The following is a 15,177-nucleotide window of genomic DNA, read 5'->3' as shown; positions in this document are numbered from 1 at the left end:
TCTTTATGTTTGTTTTTCATTTTCAACCCAAAAGAAGTTTTGTCCATATAAGAAATGTCCAAACTCTCGTGTCACTTCAAACCAAATGGTAGCTCACCTTGATTTGAACCAACATAATATAAATCTTGTCCAGCAATTTTGGTCCTATGAATCAGATTCTCTCAAGCTGCGTGGACGAATAATTTTTATTAGAAGGGCATTGTGATTAGATGAATTAAATCATATTGTATTCTTTGGATTTAACTATGATTTGATGCAGTGAGACAACGTTTTCACCACGGCATCATATCAGAGGGAGGGTGGATTCCATTTACCAAAGTAACTTCCACATTTAATTACTTGTCTTACTCATGTTTAATTTAACCTGCTCAAGAGTTTAGGTAAGTTTGCTAGAGCGGATGTGCTCCCCACTTTGCCCCCGAGTTCGAATCCCCCTCCCAATAGTTTATGTGCAGTGTTTAGTGATTTAATTAAGAAATGTAATTAAGTTTCAAGCTGTAAGCATGTTGCTTCTAATGGCCAAAGCAAATAGGATCAATACAATCAAAAGGTAACATGTGAGCTTATGAAGTGAACCGAAAGGAAAGCTTGCTTGCTTAGCTAAAGAGAAAAGTGAAAGGGAATGGGGTGGAATTCAGATTTTAAGGTAGATTCACTCTAGAAGTTCTCCCTGAACAATCTTTTGACAAAGAATATATGAGTAAAAGGGATACAAAGTGCACTGGCAATCAGCAGTTTATGCTCTTTTTTCCTTCTTTTTTTGAGAGGGGGTCTAGGGTTCTTTCTTAAATTTTTTTTATTTGCAGGGTCTTAAAAGTTATATTTCCACAGTTCTTGGTATGATTTTATTTGCACATACACGTGGGTTGATATGGAATTGTGTGTAGAACCTACTAAGATAAAGTATATACAACAACAAAGATGGCAAAAAACTAGTAGTTTGGGTGGATTGAATTCTACACCATCTTCACCATATTGTTGGGGCTTGGAACCATTACTATTTAAGTAGGCGGTCCCCTCCTAAGATTATTTGGAATTGCCCCAATTCTTGTCTATCTCTCCTAAGTTTGGTCCATCAAATGTCCAAGCAATATTTGTACTATACATGTATGATGTATATATGATGTATCAGTCAATGTATGCATCTGATGTGGAGAAGGACAAGTGCTTCTAAGTAATCCAGTGACTACTACAAGTTTGGGGCCAAGAACCATGAAAAACCAGTTTCCAGTTTTGTTATGTTATCATCTGAGCTTGCTTATGAGTTAAAGACCATTCAATTATCTTCCAACCCTATCAACAAGTTCATATTGAACTTTGTTTGTGCATGCTGTTGAGAGTATATCCTACATCTTGAAAGTAAGGCTAACTCTTACTCAGTACGTATCAAGATAGAGGAATGCTAGTTACCTTTTCTTTGTGCACTCTCTCTCTATCTTTTTTATTCTCCTTTTCATTCTGCGATGTTGTATAATGATCGAAACCGTTGATTTTCGAGGTCATCCTCCTTTTTATGGATATTTCTTGCAAAATAGCAACCAAATTGGAAATCGATTAGCTATTATTAATTGTATGATAATTAAGTGTTTGATCATAACACTTGATTCATCTATTTGTTTTTAACGGTTAGAAGAATAAGCGATTTACAATTCATTTATTTTTTAACTTACAGGATTTTTAAAATTTGATCTAGAAGAGCATGGAATGGGATAAATGGAACGAAAAGGTAGAAGGTAGAAGGTAGCTGAAAAAATACTTAGATATTTGAGTTGAATGCTTCAACTCTATCACATGTCACCATAATGGTCTTGTATCAGAACTCTCTGTGTAGGAAATTAAAGTAGTGCAGACTGACTTGCATGAACCACCTTCTGACCCTGTTGACTAATTCTTCCCTCTCAAGCAACATCCATCTGAGAAACTCTTACTAGCAGTATCATTTGCCTCACTCAATTGATCAAGTACATTGATCTCTATGCGTTTCCATTTTCATATTTCCTTGTTGAAGGAATTTTGAGACTTGTCTCATAATTTTATATGCATACAGATGAAAAGCATTCCAGTCACCAAGGCTATATAGGCACAAGACCAAGCAACCACAGCAATTGGACCAAATTAATTAAAGGTTAACTGCCATGTTTAATATAAGATTAAGTACCCACAACCTACATTTTCCAACAATAATCCATGATTAGAATAATGGGGAAGGATTATGAAAAAGGGAAGTTAGAGAATGAGGAGTGGTTTAGTCAAAAAGGGAAAACTTGATTAATGGATTAGCTTGGGATACTACATTTTTAGCGACCACAACGGTTAGTGTAGTGGGCTCAATGCAAAGTAAAGTAAAGCAAAGCAGGTCTAATCTGTTCTGCATTTTTAGCTACTACCAACCCCTCCATTAATCCAATTCATATATGATCAACTCTAGTATATAACTTATATTGGCTTCCATCTTACATTTACTTTAACAAAAATGAAAATATAAAAAATTTATTCTTGTTACCGTTGGAATGGAGTGTTAGTTGGATTGGCCCAGGTCTTTAGTGTGCTCCCAAATAGTCCTAAGTTCAAATCCCGACGGTACCTTTGTGTGTGAACTTTTCCCATCCCCATCCGAACTTTGGCAAAACGAAATTTCTTTCTGGTCCATTTTACACTCGACCTCAATAGTAAAGATCCGTCTGTCATCTGTCACAAAATTCCATCTGTATATATCTACATATCAAATTGCATGTCATATCTTACTTTATCTAACAATAATCATAACATTGCATAAATTAAATCTAATAATTATCAAGCGTAAGATTTATGCACTCTGCATTAAATTGTGCAAGAAGCTTTATTGAAGGATCTTGGCAAGTCATACTGCAAACTGCAAGAATAAAAAAACCAGAAAAATGGAGAAAAAGAAAAAGAAAAAACCCAATGACCAAAAGGAGCTCAACTGAAACTATGCAATTAGCAAAAAATATATGTTTTCATATATGCAATAAGTTTATTTTTTTTGCTTTATAAAAAAGTACATGTAAGGAGTAGTCAATACTGCGAACTGAAAAAGAAGAGAACCAGACAAAAAAGAAAGGGTCAAGAAAAGAAAAATAAAATCCTCCCAAAATCAGTGTTCCCACAGTTAAAAAAAGTGGAAGCCAGTACAAATGGATCAAATTTCCATGTGAAGCCTCAAATATGAGGGCAGATTTTAACCCCTTCTCTGCAGAACATGTTATGGGCTCCAACTCACTTGGTTGTCGTATGTCCAATATCAGAAACAAGATTCCTCACAGCTTTTCCATTTCCAATTATGTCCAGAGAAAACACCAGAGTTTACATAAAGTCTTACTCAGAGTTGGCAGAAAATAGCGAGTACCTACCAGAGTCATAATTTTATTGTCATTCCCTTGTTGGGTTAAGTTCCATTCATTTTCATCAACTGCAAATATTTTACACCATCTCTTTTGCTCTCTCTCCCTCCCTCCCTCCCTCCATCCCTCCCTCTCCACTGAATTCACACCAACTTTATTATTCATAATACCAAAACTTTGCCTTTTTGATCTCTTCCTAGTTCCTTTTAGCAACTTAAACCAAGTTTGCTTCATGCTTTAGATTTGGTTTGGTGACCAAAACAACAAACTATAGTTGGTCACCATCTCTCTCTCTCTCTCTCTCTCTCTCAGAGGCACAAACACAGACTCTTTTTCTACACCATGAACTTGTAAACCCCAACATGCTCAGCCTCAGCAACAAGTTCAAGCAATCATGAGCTCCAGCGCCCAAAAACTCCATTTCTGTTGGAGGGTCACTTCCATTTTTGTTCTGCTACTCAGCTCAACTTTGGCTCTAAACTCAGATGGGGTTCTCTTGCTTTCTTTCAAATACTCAATCCTCAGCGACCCTCTCTCTGTTCTTGAAAGCTGGAACTACAATGATGAAACGCCATGCTCTTGGTATGGAGTGACATGTACACAAATGGGAAACCCAGGAACACCAGACATGTTCAGAGTCACCAGCTTGGTCCTTCCCAACAGCCAGCTTCTGGGTTCGATTGCATCAGAATTGGGTTCGATCGAACACCTTCACAGCCTTGATCTTTCCAACAATTTCTTCAATGGGTCCCTGCCTTTGACCCTCTTCAATGCCTCAGAGCTTCAGGTGCTTTCTCTCTCTAACAATGTCATCTCTGGTGACTTGCCTGATGAGTTGGTTTCAGGTCTCAAAAGCCTCCAGTTTCTCAATGTTTCTGATAATGCTTTGGCTGGCAAAGTCCCTGAAAATCTCACTTCTTTGCAAAACCTCACTGTTGTCTCTCTGAGAAGCAATTACTTTTCTGGTAATCTCCCAACTGGGTTCAATTCAGTTGAGGTTTTAGATCTGTCTTCAAATCTGCTCAATGGGACTCTGCCTTTGGATTTTGGTGGAGACAACTTGCGCTATTTGAACCTCTCATACAACAAAATCTCAGGAAAAATACCAGTTGATTTTGTAAAGAGAGTTTCAAAGAACTCAACCATTGATCTCTCCTTCAACAATTTGAGTGGACCAATTCCAGACTCACAAGCTCTGCTGAACCAGAAAACAGAGCTGTTTGCAGGAAACAGTGAACTTTGTGGCAAGCCATTGAAGAGCCTTTGTCCAATTCCTTCTACTCTCTCCACACCACCCAACACTTCTTCTTCTTCTCCAGCCATTGCAGCCATTCCAAGAACATTTGACACAACCCCAGTATCAAACACACCTGGTGGACCAAATGGTACTCAGAGTCAGAACCAGCCACAGAGTGGCCTCAAACCCAGCACCATCGCCGCCATTGCTGTCGGAGACTTGGCCGGAATAGCCATCCTTGGATTGGTCATTCTCTATGTCTACCAAGTCAGGAAGAGAAAACTTCTCAACACAACAGAGCTAGAAAAGAAACCAGAAATCTTCTCAAAAGAAGACATAGATCAGAAAGGTTTGCAATTTAGTTCATTTTACTCAAAATTTTCCATATAATTTCTCTTGATATCTATATTCTGTAATCTGTATCTAATACTTCTGCCCAAATGCAGTAAAATCTGTTGCATGGTCATGCATGACAATCAAAGGGGAAGAGACATCAACAAGCTCAGACAGTGACCAAGATGACAAAAATGGGCAAGTGGGTGGTGGTGCGCAGAGTCAAAAAGAGGAGCAGTCTCAGAAAGGCGGTGTCTTGGTGACCATAGATGGGGATCGAGCAGAGCTTGAGCTTGAGACATTGCTCAAAGCATCAGCTTATGTATTGGGAGCCAGTGGCCCAAGCATTGTGTACAAGGCAGTGCTTGAAGACAAGACTGAGCTTGCTGTGAGGAGAATTGGAGAGAGTGGGGTGGTGAAGATGAGAGATTTTGAGAGCCAAGTGAGGGCCATTGCCAAGCTCAAACACCCCAATTTGGTTAGGGTTCGTGGGTTTTACTGGGGAGACGATGAGAAGCTTGTGATCCATGACTACGTCTCCAATGGCAGCCTTGCCAGCACCACTAACCGTAAGCTCGCTCTCTCTGTTTTTTGGCGTACGTTAGTGAAATTATGTGTTTTGTGCTAAATTGCGCTGTTTCTCGTCCTTTTGTTTTTAATTAGAACTAACTAGAATCATACTTTCATCTAATTTTTTTACACCAATTATTAATCTTTTGAACAAGTTTAGTTTCACACAGTTTAAATGGAATTTTATTTTGGACAATAGGCCAATTATTATAGCATTATTTTTTTGTACTTCCAGCATGCAAGTTGTCTTCCAAATTTAATTAAAAATTAACCCAACAACTTTAGTTTTTTAAAACAATTTTGTTTCTTTATAAATGCATTGTCACGATTCTTTCTTTCTTTCTTTCTTTATTTCTTGGGTATCTGGAATTCAGAGGTCTTGTTTTGCAGTCTGTTTTCTTGTTCATAATTTTGATAATCTGTTTTGTAAACCCAATGGCCCATTCTCCAGCTTTATCACCTAACCTTTGATTAAAATAAAAGCTTTGTATCAGTCCATGACATTAGTTTTATTTCTTTGATTACCGTACACTCTGTCATCTCTTAATGATTCACAAGTGCCAAATTGGTGAGAAAATTCATACCTGCACGTGAACCATAAGATACATGGAAATCTTTTTTCTGGTCCAAACAGTCGAAATTATTGGATTGACCCAAAGAATCCCTGCACCGCACCGCACCGGTTGAGTTGACAAGTTCTCTGCCTCTGCAAGATAGCGGTGCTTGCTTGAAAGAAGTTAAAACAAACTTGGCCCTACTTGTTTGCATTTTTTTTTGGTTTGATTCTTAATGAACATGGTAGTTAAACAAAACTACTAATCGCATCTCTTACGGTCACACTGAAAAATTTCTCGTATGTACTTGTGGTCCAGGGTTGTATTCGTGCTCGTACTTTGGGATATAGATGTTTAGGAATATGCTGCATTGTACATTTGTTACGTTCGTGTCATCTATCTCAAATATGTTTGGAATTTTGTAGGAAGAGCAGGGTCGTCACCATGTCATCTACCTCTTGAAACTCGGCTGGGGATAGCAAGAGGGGTTGCTAGGGGCCTGGCTTACATCCATGAGAAGAAACATGTGCATGGGAATATCAAACCAAGCAACATTCTTTTGAATTCTGATATGGAGCCCATAATTAGTGATTTTGGCCTTGATAAGCTGGTATTAGGAAGCATGGTTAGTCACAAAGTTAGCGGTTCTTCCAGGGGTTACTTTGGAAGCCTAAAATCAACCGCCACTCGAGAAGGTATGCATGATGTGCTCCCAATTGGTGGCAGCCCTGCCGCCGCTATGTCATCCTCCGGGGGTGCATCGTCGCCTTATCAAGCTCCGGAGTGCCTAAAGAACTTGAAGCCAAACCCTAAGTGGGATGTGTACTCTTTTGGTATAGTCTTGCTTGAGCTTCTCACAGGAAGGATACTTTCGGAACGAGAATTAGTGGCACAATGGACCGCGGGTTCGTTGACCGAAGAGAAAATTCGGGCTTTAATCATGGTTGACGTGGCGATTAGGACTGAGGTGGAGGGCAGGGAAGATGCCTTGCTGGCTTGTTTGAAATTAGGGTTTAGTTGTGCTAGTTTTGCTCCGCAAAAGAGACCGACCATGAAAGAAGCCCTCCAAGTCTTAGACAAAAGTGCTAGTCCTCCTTCCACTTCTTCAAACTAATGATGTATTGAGGTCCCACTAAAGTTGCTTTGTTGTGTTAAAGCATTTTCTTTTTCTTGTTTTTGTTGACTTGGATGTTGCATAAAAAGCATAAATGTTGATATAGCTTAATAATTTTATGGGAGGGGCCTCAAGTTGGCTTGGAATATGGGTTTCAGAGTTGTGGAAGTTGAATGTGATGCTAGCTCTGTGGTGGCCCTCCTTCAGAATGCTCCTATGTATGATCATCCTCTTTTTAGTCTCCTAAACTGCTGTCATCTGAAGCTTCATGATGACTGGACTTGCTCTCTTACCCATATCTACCGTGAGCAAAATCGTGCTGCTGATCTTCTGGCTACCAAAAGCTATGATCTCCCTCTTGGACCTCATATTTTTGACTCGGAGCCTGCCTTTCTTAGTACTGTCCTTGCTGCTGATACTAGCAATGTGGCTAGTCCTCGTTTAATTCCCTTTTAGTTGCTGTTTCTTTTTTTGGGCGTTAGCCCTCCTTTGCACCAAAAAAAAAAAATTTTATGGGAGATAGCCGTTGTGTGTATGCATGTTTTGCGGATTAGTAAGAATTGATATATGAATTGTAATAAGATTGGGTTGGTGGCAATTGGCATGGAGGGCAATTACAATTATGTTATTTTGTCCGACTTATGTTACTAGACTGTGAATCTGAACGACATGTTAATTGACTCTTTCATCAATGCATAGACTAAATTTCACAATTTAGTAACATGTATTTGTCTAACAAGAGAAATTTGCTCTGTTAAGTGCAGTTATCCCTACCTGTAAGGTCATATCTTTCAATCCCTCTCTTCCGATATCGCTTAAAAAAAATTAAAAGAAAAGTCACATTTGGGCCAAAAGCCCAATAGTTGTAGTCTATAAACTTTCACTTAGACCAGCCCAACCCAGGTTTAATTTTTGCGCCACAAAATCAAATTTCCCACCAAAAAAGCAAACATTTCAATTCAACCGTATATTTTTCCCACCAAAAAAGCAAAACTTAAGTCATATTTTCCAAAATCAATTTATAGACGAGATTATTATCCTCTCTCTCTCTGCTCAAATCAAATCCCATTTTCTTTTGAACTCCATGGATCGTCGGCAATCGTTGCAAATGCTTATGTACGACTCCGATTCTAATGATATCTGGCACGAAAACGTTACGAAGGCGGTGATCGCACACGTGACACTCTTAAAAGCTTATCACGACGCCAACAGGAGAAGTGCCCGAAAACGACGCCGTCGCGCTCGGCTGCCCCTAGCCTCCGTGGGGCCCACGGGCACCGGGTACGACTCATGCATAATCAGCGATGCCGGTACCTCATTCAAGGCAAAGATCAAGAACAGGAAAAAGAAGAACTCTTTATCCCGGAAACCAAACAACCCCCCAGCCACGGAATCGCTGGGCATTTTGGGTATTTACTAATTTCTGTGATGGTTTTTGACAGGTGGGTATTGGGTATGGGAATGACGAGGGGTACATGGAGAAAGTGAGGGGGGTCCAATTAGGAATGGAGCTCCCAATCGTTGTGTGTGTGGATGCAAAGGGATTGGAGCTCGAAGATGATCGTCTACATCTGACCGCCAAGGCTCAGGTCCAGTTGGGTCAAATGTTGGCTGATGCTTAACTCCAAAATTTTAGTTCATGAAAAGCTAATTCCCATCACCAACAGGAGTTGGTCCAAGTGGAAGGGGCTTGAATCCTTTAAACAAGAGGTCCTGGGTTCGATCCCAGGCGCTTGCGAATAGAGCAGACTTTGTCGGGAGAGGTCCCCGCTTTGCGCCCGACAGTGCCTCGAGGGTTAGTCCCCGCAATCGCGCGGGGGATACCTTGGTTTTCACAACAAAAAAAAAAGCTAATTCCCATCCTGCCCTTTAAATTGATCCTATTTTGAAGCTGTCTCTGGACACTTGGCTCTAAGGCTGCGTTTGGTTCATGGGAAAGGAATCTTGGGGATGGGAAACCAATTGCTTTCCCATGTTTGGTAAGTCAGGCATGGGAAAACGTTGCCTAGCACATGGGAAAGTAGGAGGGAAAGTGAATCCTTCCTTCCTACTTGGGTTTCACTTTCCCTTCCCATAGGAAAGTAAGACTAACTTTTTTTATGACTAATTTGTCCTTACTAACAATTCATAATTACAGTTTTTATCCAACAATTATTGTTATTTTTTTATATTATTTTAATAGGGATACAATTGGGAAACTAAACAAAATTTATTTTCCATTCCTACTCAAAAAACAAACATGGGAAAGAAAATAAAGTAATATTTCCGGGTCACTTTCCCGGTATTACCAAACATGGGAAATGAATCACCATTTCTCATCCCTTGGGAAATGACATGGGAAATGATTTCCCATCAAATTCATTCCGTGAACCAAACGGGGCCTAAATGCAATTCTGGGAATCTTTGGGTGTCAAGAGACTTTTTTCGGGTGTGCATATAAATCATTGTTTCTATATGATTCTGTGGTGGGATGTTGTCATTTGATATTTTGGTTAGGAATCAATGTAGACTTTTATGCTTTTGTAATTTTTTTTTGGTCGAAATCATATCTCATTTCATTAAAACGCTAAATAGGCAAGTGTACAAAGCACAAACCAATGGCACAATAGAACCGTAACACAACCAGGTAAAAACAGCTAAACTCAAACCAAGTCTAGAACAAAGTTCTCATACCCAGTACAATAACAAAATAACTTAAAATAAAACAACACACATAGTCCAATGGCCCACCCCAAATACAATTAGAGCCCAAAAATAAGCATATAGCCCAATTCACACTCAAAGCTAGGATTTTGGCAAACCCTAGCCTAAGCACACAAAGGCCGCCGTGAGAGGAGACATCACCACCGCACAAAACAACATAGCTGCACACAAAAGACCCACAAATCTGCCACCAAGACCAGAAGCTCTATGAACCACATAGCCGTATCAGCTCCAAGACATCCATCCATGAATCAACAACTCCACCAGGCTTGAATCCGCCTATGCCCCACAGAGGGTGCATCAACCAATCAAAGCAAGACCAAGAGAAATGGAAACCCAAAGCCCATAGAATCAAGAGAGTGGAGGGTGGTGGTGCAAGCACCAGAGCAAGAGCTATATACACCTTCCGATGGGGACGCGAGAGATCACGTTTAGGATTAGCTGCTACATCCCGCAAGAGAGGCCAGATCAAAGAGGGGGAAAAGGAATTCGAGGGGTAGATGGAAGATGTTGTGACAAACTTGGATTTAGAGAGAGGTTGATGGAGAATTGGAGACACATAATTAAAATAAGACATATAGTCTCAGATTCACCCACAAGAGTGGAAGAAATCACCAAGGCAAGCACAGAGGGAGGAGATGGTGAGAATGGCTGAGTATGTTGAGAATGGTAGAGGGAAGAGAGAGGAGAGAGGGGGAGCGAGGAGAGGGTTGAGAGGAGAGGAATGGGGAGGAGGGGTAGTGACCTCCTCCTCCCCCTTGTTGTGAAAGCGGCGGCTGGGTTTTCCTAGGGTTAGTTGAGAGAGAGAGGCGCTAGAGAGTAGAATTTTATGCTTTTGTAATTTAACCCTTATTAATATGTACATATTGGTGATTATTTTTTTGGGTCTAAGAAATAGAGTATTATAAGGGGTTGCTTTAAGATTATCTCCTACGTAAATCAAATATTGGTGCATTTGGGAAGAGGGGAAGAGTTTGGCCCACTTTTCTATCGTGGTGCCATCCCATAAGCAGTGCATATTGGTGATTTGATTCTAGTCATTTTCTTAGTAAAAGAATATTATGTTAAGGTGTTAAACGATGTTTTCCTCTATTCAATAATATTGAGAGAAGTGATCATATGATATTAGACACATTGCTAATATATAAAGGGCATTTTAGATCAAAGCACACGAATTACAATACAACGATTTGATTTTCTAATCTTCCCTTCGATCAATAGGCAAGGCCATGCTCTGATTTTCCATAAAGAGAGAGTGATGGTAATTTGTCAATTTCAGTCTCATTCATTTTCCCACCAAAAAAAATAAAATTAAGCCGTCTTTTCCCACCAAAACTAAATATCAATATTATTTTTCAAAATCAATTTATAAATAAGTTAAACCCTCTCCATTTCACCATACGATTTTCCAAAAACAATTCAGATATGGAGGATTTTTCTTCTTCTTCTTCTGATTCTGATGATGATTTTATGTTGTTTGTCTTCCCAATATTGCTACTAGCAGCGAGAGAAGAAGAACTCTCCAACAATAGGAGGCGGAAACGACGCCGTCTCGCTCGCGGGGTCATTACGCGGCCTATCGGCGACACTGGGCCCACTGACACCGGGTCTCAAAGTTCTTTAATCAGCGATGCTCGCACCCCATTAAAACCAAACAAGATAAAAAACAACCCCGTATCCCCGCAACCGAACACCTACCCAGCCAAAATGGAATCTCAATCGCTCCAACCCAAACAGATCTTCATCTTATCGGGCCAGAGCAACATGGCCGGCCGCGGCGGCGTTTTCAGAGACCACCATCACCACCAGCATTGGGACCGCGTCGTTCCGAGCGAGTGCGGGCCCCACCCATCCATCCACCGCCTCAGCGCGCATCTCCGGTGGGAGCCCGCGTGCGAACCGCTTCACGCCGACATCGATGCCAAGAAGGTATGCGGCGTGGGGCCGGGGATGGCGTTCGCGAACGCCGTGAGGGAGCGCGTGGGGGTGGTGGGGCTCGTGCCGTGCGCGGTGGGCGGGACGGCGATCAAGGAGTGGGCGCGTGGGGAGCACTTGTACGAGAGTATGGTGAAGAGAGCGAGAGAGAGCGTGAATGGTGGGGGTGAGATCAAAGGATTGTTGTGGTACCAAGGGGAGAGTGACACGTCAACGCAGCATGATGCTGATGCGTACCACGGGAACATGGTGAAGCTCATTGAGAATGTGCGCGAGGATCTCAGCTTGCCTTCGCTTCCAATTATCCAGGTTATGAGATCTTCACTTATTTGATGTGCATTTTGGGTATTTCCTCAGTTATTGTAAAATGCTGATGATTTTGGTGGCATGGTTTGAAACTTTTGATATATTTTGTCAAATTCATTTTTCAATGAATACTGCCACTTACAATAATGGGCTTGTCCAATATAGGTCCATACAATTTCTATTTCCTAGACATATACCCATCATCCTATAAATCTATGTGTAAAACCCAATTTCAAACTTAAATAACCAGTAGGATATAAGAGGTCATAGTATTCCTGTGTTTTTACATCATTGCCATCAAACTTCATATTTAATTTATAATTTATTCCATGCATTTCATTACCTGCCATAATTGTAATTAAAACTCCCTATTAATAGCATATCAATCATCCCATTTCTTTTGGTTGCTATACCCTCTAACATATCACCCCCTAAAATTACAAACCAAAAATATATATATGTAAATTACATATCCAATAATGTATATATGAAAAAAAAAAAAAATATATATATATATATATATAGGTATATTATTTACCAAAAAAAAAAAAAGAGGCCAGTTACTTTGTAATTGAAATTTCAATACATTTTTCAAAAATTAAAAATAGGTACACAATAATTTATAGAAAATAGGTGCATTGTATAATTGAAATTTATGCACATTTTTTATAAATTAAAAATAGGTACCTTATTTAGAAGAAAAAAATAAGTTCATTATATTAGATAAATTGTTTTACTAGGTATACATTATTAGAGAAAAAAAAAATAGGTACATTATTTAGAGAAAAAAAATAGATACAAAATTTAGAGAAAAAAATAGGTTCATTATACTAGGTACATTATTAGAGAAAAAAATAGGTACAATATTTAGAGAAAAAATAGGTTCATTTAAAAAAAATATTTTTCACAAAACAAATAATAAATAGATTATCAAATTATTTTTCAACATAATTAAAATTTACACTATTATTCATAAAAGTATAATAAAATAGATTACTAGTCGTATAATTCATAAAAGGAAAACAACATTAATTCCTAAATTTAATATTGAATGTAAATTACTAATAAGTTAAATAGATCACTAGTAGTAATTCATAAAAAACAACATTAATTCAAAAATAGATTACTAATACGTTAATGTTGAATTTAATATTTAATTTCAAATAAGTTTCTAAATTAATTCCTACATCCATTACAACCATTTGGTAATCTTTCCAAATTCAAAGTGTGTCATTAGTTACACCCCCCATAACACATTAAGTCATAAATATGGATAGTTTTGGAATCCGAAAAATACAATAAATCAGATTTTAAGTTATATTAGGTAACTTGCTTAGTTGGATCCTAGTCATCGGGTATTATTTGAAAATTTTGGGTATTTTAAATAGAAAACTAAAAGAAAGGGTTGTAGGTGATTTAAAATGAATTTTATGGGTTTAAGCTCAATTTACTATATAATTATATTATTATATGAATACGTCAATTAGACCAGTTGATCAAAATAACGAGTCGGTTATTTACACTCAAATTCGAATTCTACTATTCATAAATTGGATTAATTTATAGTAGTTTTAACTTACACCACCAATTCTATAATAAAGTTATCATATTTTTTATAACAGTTTTTATTATTATTATTTTGTTTTAAACTATAATATTTTTGTATTTGTAGAGTGTGATATTTTTGTGAACATTGATATTTAAAAATATTTGTTTACAGGTGGCTATTGGGTCTGGGGATGCAAAGCATTTAGAGAAAGTTAGGGAGGCCCAATTGGGAATAAAGGTTCCAAATGTGGTTTGTGTGGATGCAAAGGGGTTGGAGCTCAAAGATGACCATCTACACCTGACCACCAAGGCCCAGGTTCAATTGGGTCACATGTTGGCTGATGCTTACATCAAACACTTTGTATCATCAGAAGCCCATGCTCATCCTGCCCTTTAAAAGTAAACAGTCAAATTTCGTTGTGTTGTTTATTTGTTTGTCGGTCTCCTTTAACTTGTTGGCTTTGTGCTACAACTAAATAGGGAGCATTTTTTTATCATCATTTTAACCCAAGGTGTACGCTCACCGCCATTCTCAACATTTGACACGTGTTTATTGATATAATCATGGTTGCATAAATACAAAGTAAAGAGAGTTAATTATGATTATGTCAAGAGACACGTGTCAAGCGTTGAAAATAATGGTGATAGTACACCTTGAATTAAAGTGGTGAGTAAAAATATACCCCAACTAAATATCAGCACGTCTTAAGTTCGACGACTGTCGTGTATTACTAGACTAGACTATTGTAGACTCTGTATGCTTTTGTTATTGACCCACTGAGGTTCAGGCCTTCTAGTGGGTTGAATGTAGCTTTTGGGCTTTTGGTCCACTGAGCCTATCAGGCCTGATACTAAGGGAGCTTCTATAATGAGGATGCTAGTTGAGGAGTTTATCTGAGGAGGCCCATCTCACCATCAAAAGGGGTGTGGACCCCCCAATGCACCCCCCCAATGTGCTTTGTTTTTTGTTGTTGATGGTGAGATTTCACCTCCTCAAATAACCTCCTCACTCAATCTCCTCATTCTAGCCTTTCCGTAATACTAAACCTTAGATCTTTGTTAATGGTTCCTATCTTCGTTTGATTACACTGCAGTCTGTCTACTCATTGAATTAACAACATTATCATCGTCACTTTCATCCTATTTTTTAAGTGAACTTCAAAATGATGATAACTTCATAAAGTCTACATAGAAATGGTTTTAAATATAAATGAATTCTTGACATTTTTTTTGAAAAGCGCACACATGCTTATAAGCGTTTTTTTGACTCATCGGTACTTTTTATGTTTTTCTTGATTTCTTCCTAGTAGAATTATCCCATCTAATCATACGAATAAACCCGGTTATTTCCCCTGTGCTTGTGGATGGCTTCTTCCTAGATGATTTCGTGCTAGATTTTTGTCTCCTTGTGTTTTGCAAGGTTTGTCTCATACCTAGTTGTTTTAGGGTCTTCATCTTTGTAGATCAGTCTTTTTCACCTATGTTGTGGGGGCCTTGGAGTTTTGGAGTTAATGA

The 15,177-nt window shown here is 38.7% G+C and overlaps 2 protein-coding genes across 2 annotated transcripts; both read left to right on the top strand.

Moving 5' to 3' along the window:
- The first annotated feature begins 3,169 nt into the window (after positions 1 to 3,169).
- On the top strand, positions 3,170 to 7,768 carry LOC110758504 (receptor protein kinase-like protein At4g34220). Its single transcript, XM_021960378.2, has 3 exons — positions 3,170 to 4,948; positions 5,046 to 5,501; positions 6,482 to 7,768. Exons 1-3 carry the CDS (start codon positions 3,757 to 3,759, stop codon positions 7,168 to 7,170), a joined length of 2,337 nt encoding a protein of 778 aa, XP_021816070.1. The 5' UTR covers positions 3,170 to 3,756; the 3' UTR covers positions 7,171 to 7,768.
- Positions 7,769 to 11,369: 3,601 nt separating this feature from the next.
- LOC110758487 (carbohydrate esterase, putative (DUF303)) lies at positions 11,370 to 14,725 on the top strand. The gene is made up of 2 exons (XM_021960359.2): positions 11,370 to 12,117; positions 13,835 to 14,725. Exons 1-2 carry the CDS (start codon positions 11,581 to 11,583, stop codon positions 14,057 to 14,059), a joined length of 762 nt encoding a protein of 253 aa, XP_021816051.2. The 5' UTR covers positions 11,370 to 11,580; the 3' UTR covers positions 14,060 to 14,725.
- The last annotated feature ends 452 nt before the right edge of the window (positions 14,726 to 15,177 follow it).

The sequence above is a fragment of the Prunus avium genome, chromosome 8, assembly GCF_965620075.1.
Source record: "Prunus avium chromosome 8, drPruAviu1.hap1.1, whole genome shotgun sequence".
Taxonomy (NCBI): Eukaryota; Viridiplantae; Streptophyta; class Magnoliopsida; order Rosales; family Rosaceae; genus Prunus; species Prunus avium.
This window is presented reverse-complemented; position numbering and strand designations above follow the sequence as displayed.

Excerpts from the sequence above, each read along its gene's own strand:
- LOC110758504 (XM_021960378.2), top strand. The coding sequence starts at position 3,757 with ATGAGCTCCAGCGCCCAAAAACTCCATTTCTGTTGGAGGGTCACTTCC. Across the intron at positions 4,949-5,045 it reads AGAAGACATAGATCAGAAAG|TAAAATCTGTTGCATGGTCA; the intron begins GTTTGCAATTTA and ends GCCCAAATGCAG. Across the intron at positions 5,502-6,481 it reads CCTTGCCAGCACCACTAACC|GAAGAGCAGGGTCGTCACCA; the intron begins GTAAGCTCGCTC and ends GGAATTTTGTAG.
- LOC110758487 (XM_021960359.2), top strand. The coding sequence starts at position 11,581 with ATGGAATCTCAATCGCTCCAACCCAAACAGATCTTCATCTTATCGGGC. Across the intron at positions 12,118-13,834 it reads CTTCGCTTCCAATTATCCAG|GTGGCTATTGGGTCTGGGGA; the intron begins GTTATGAGATCT and ends ATTTGTTTACAG.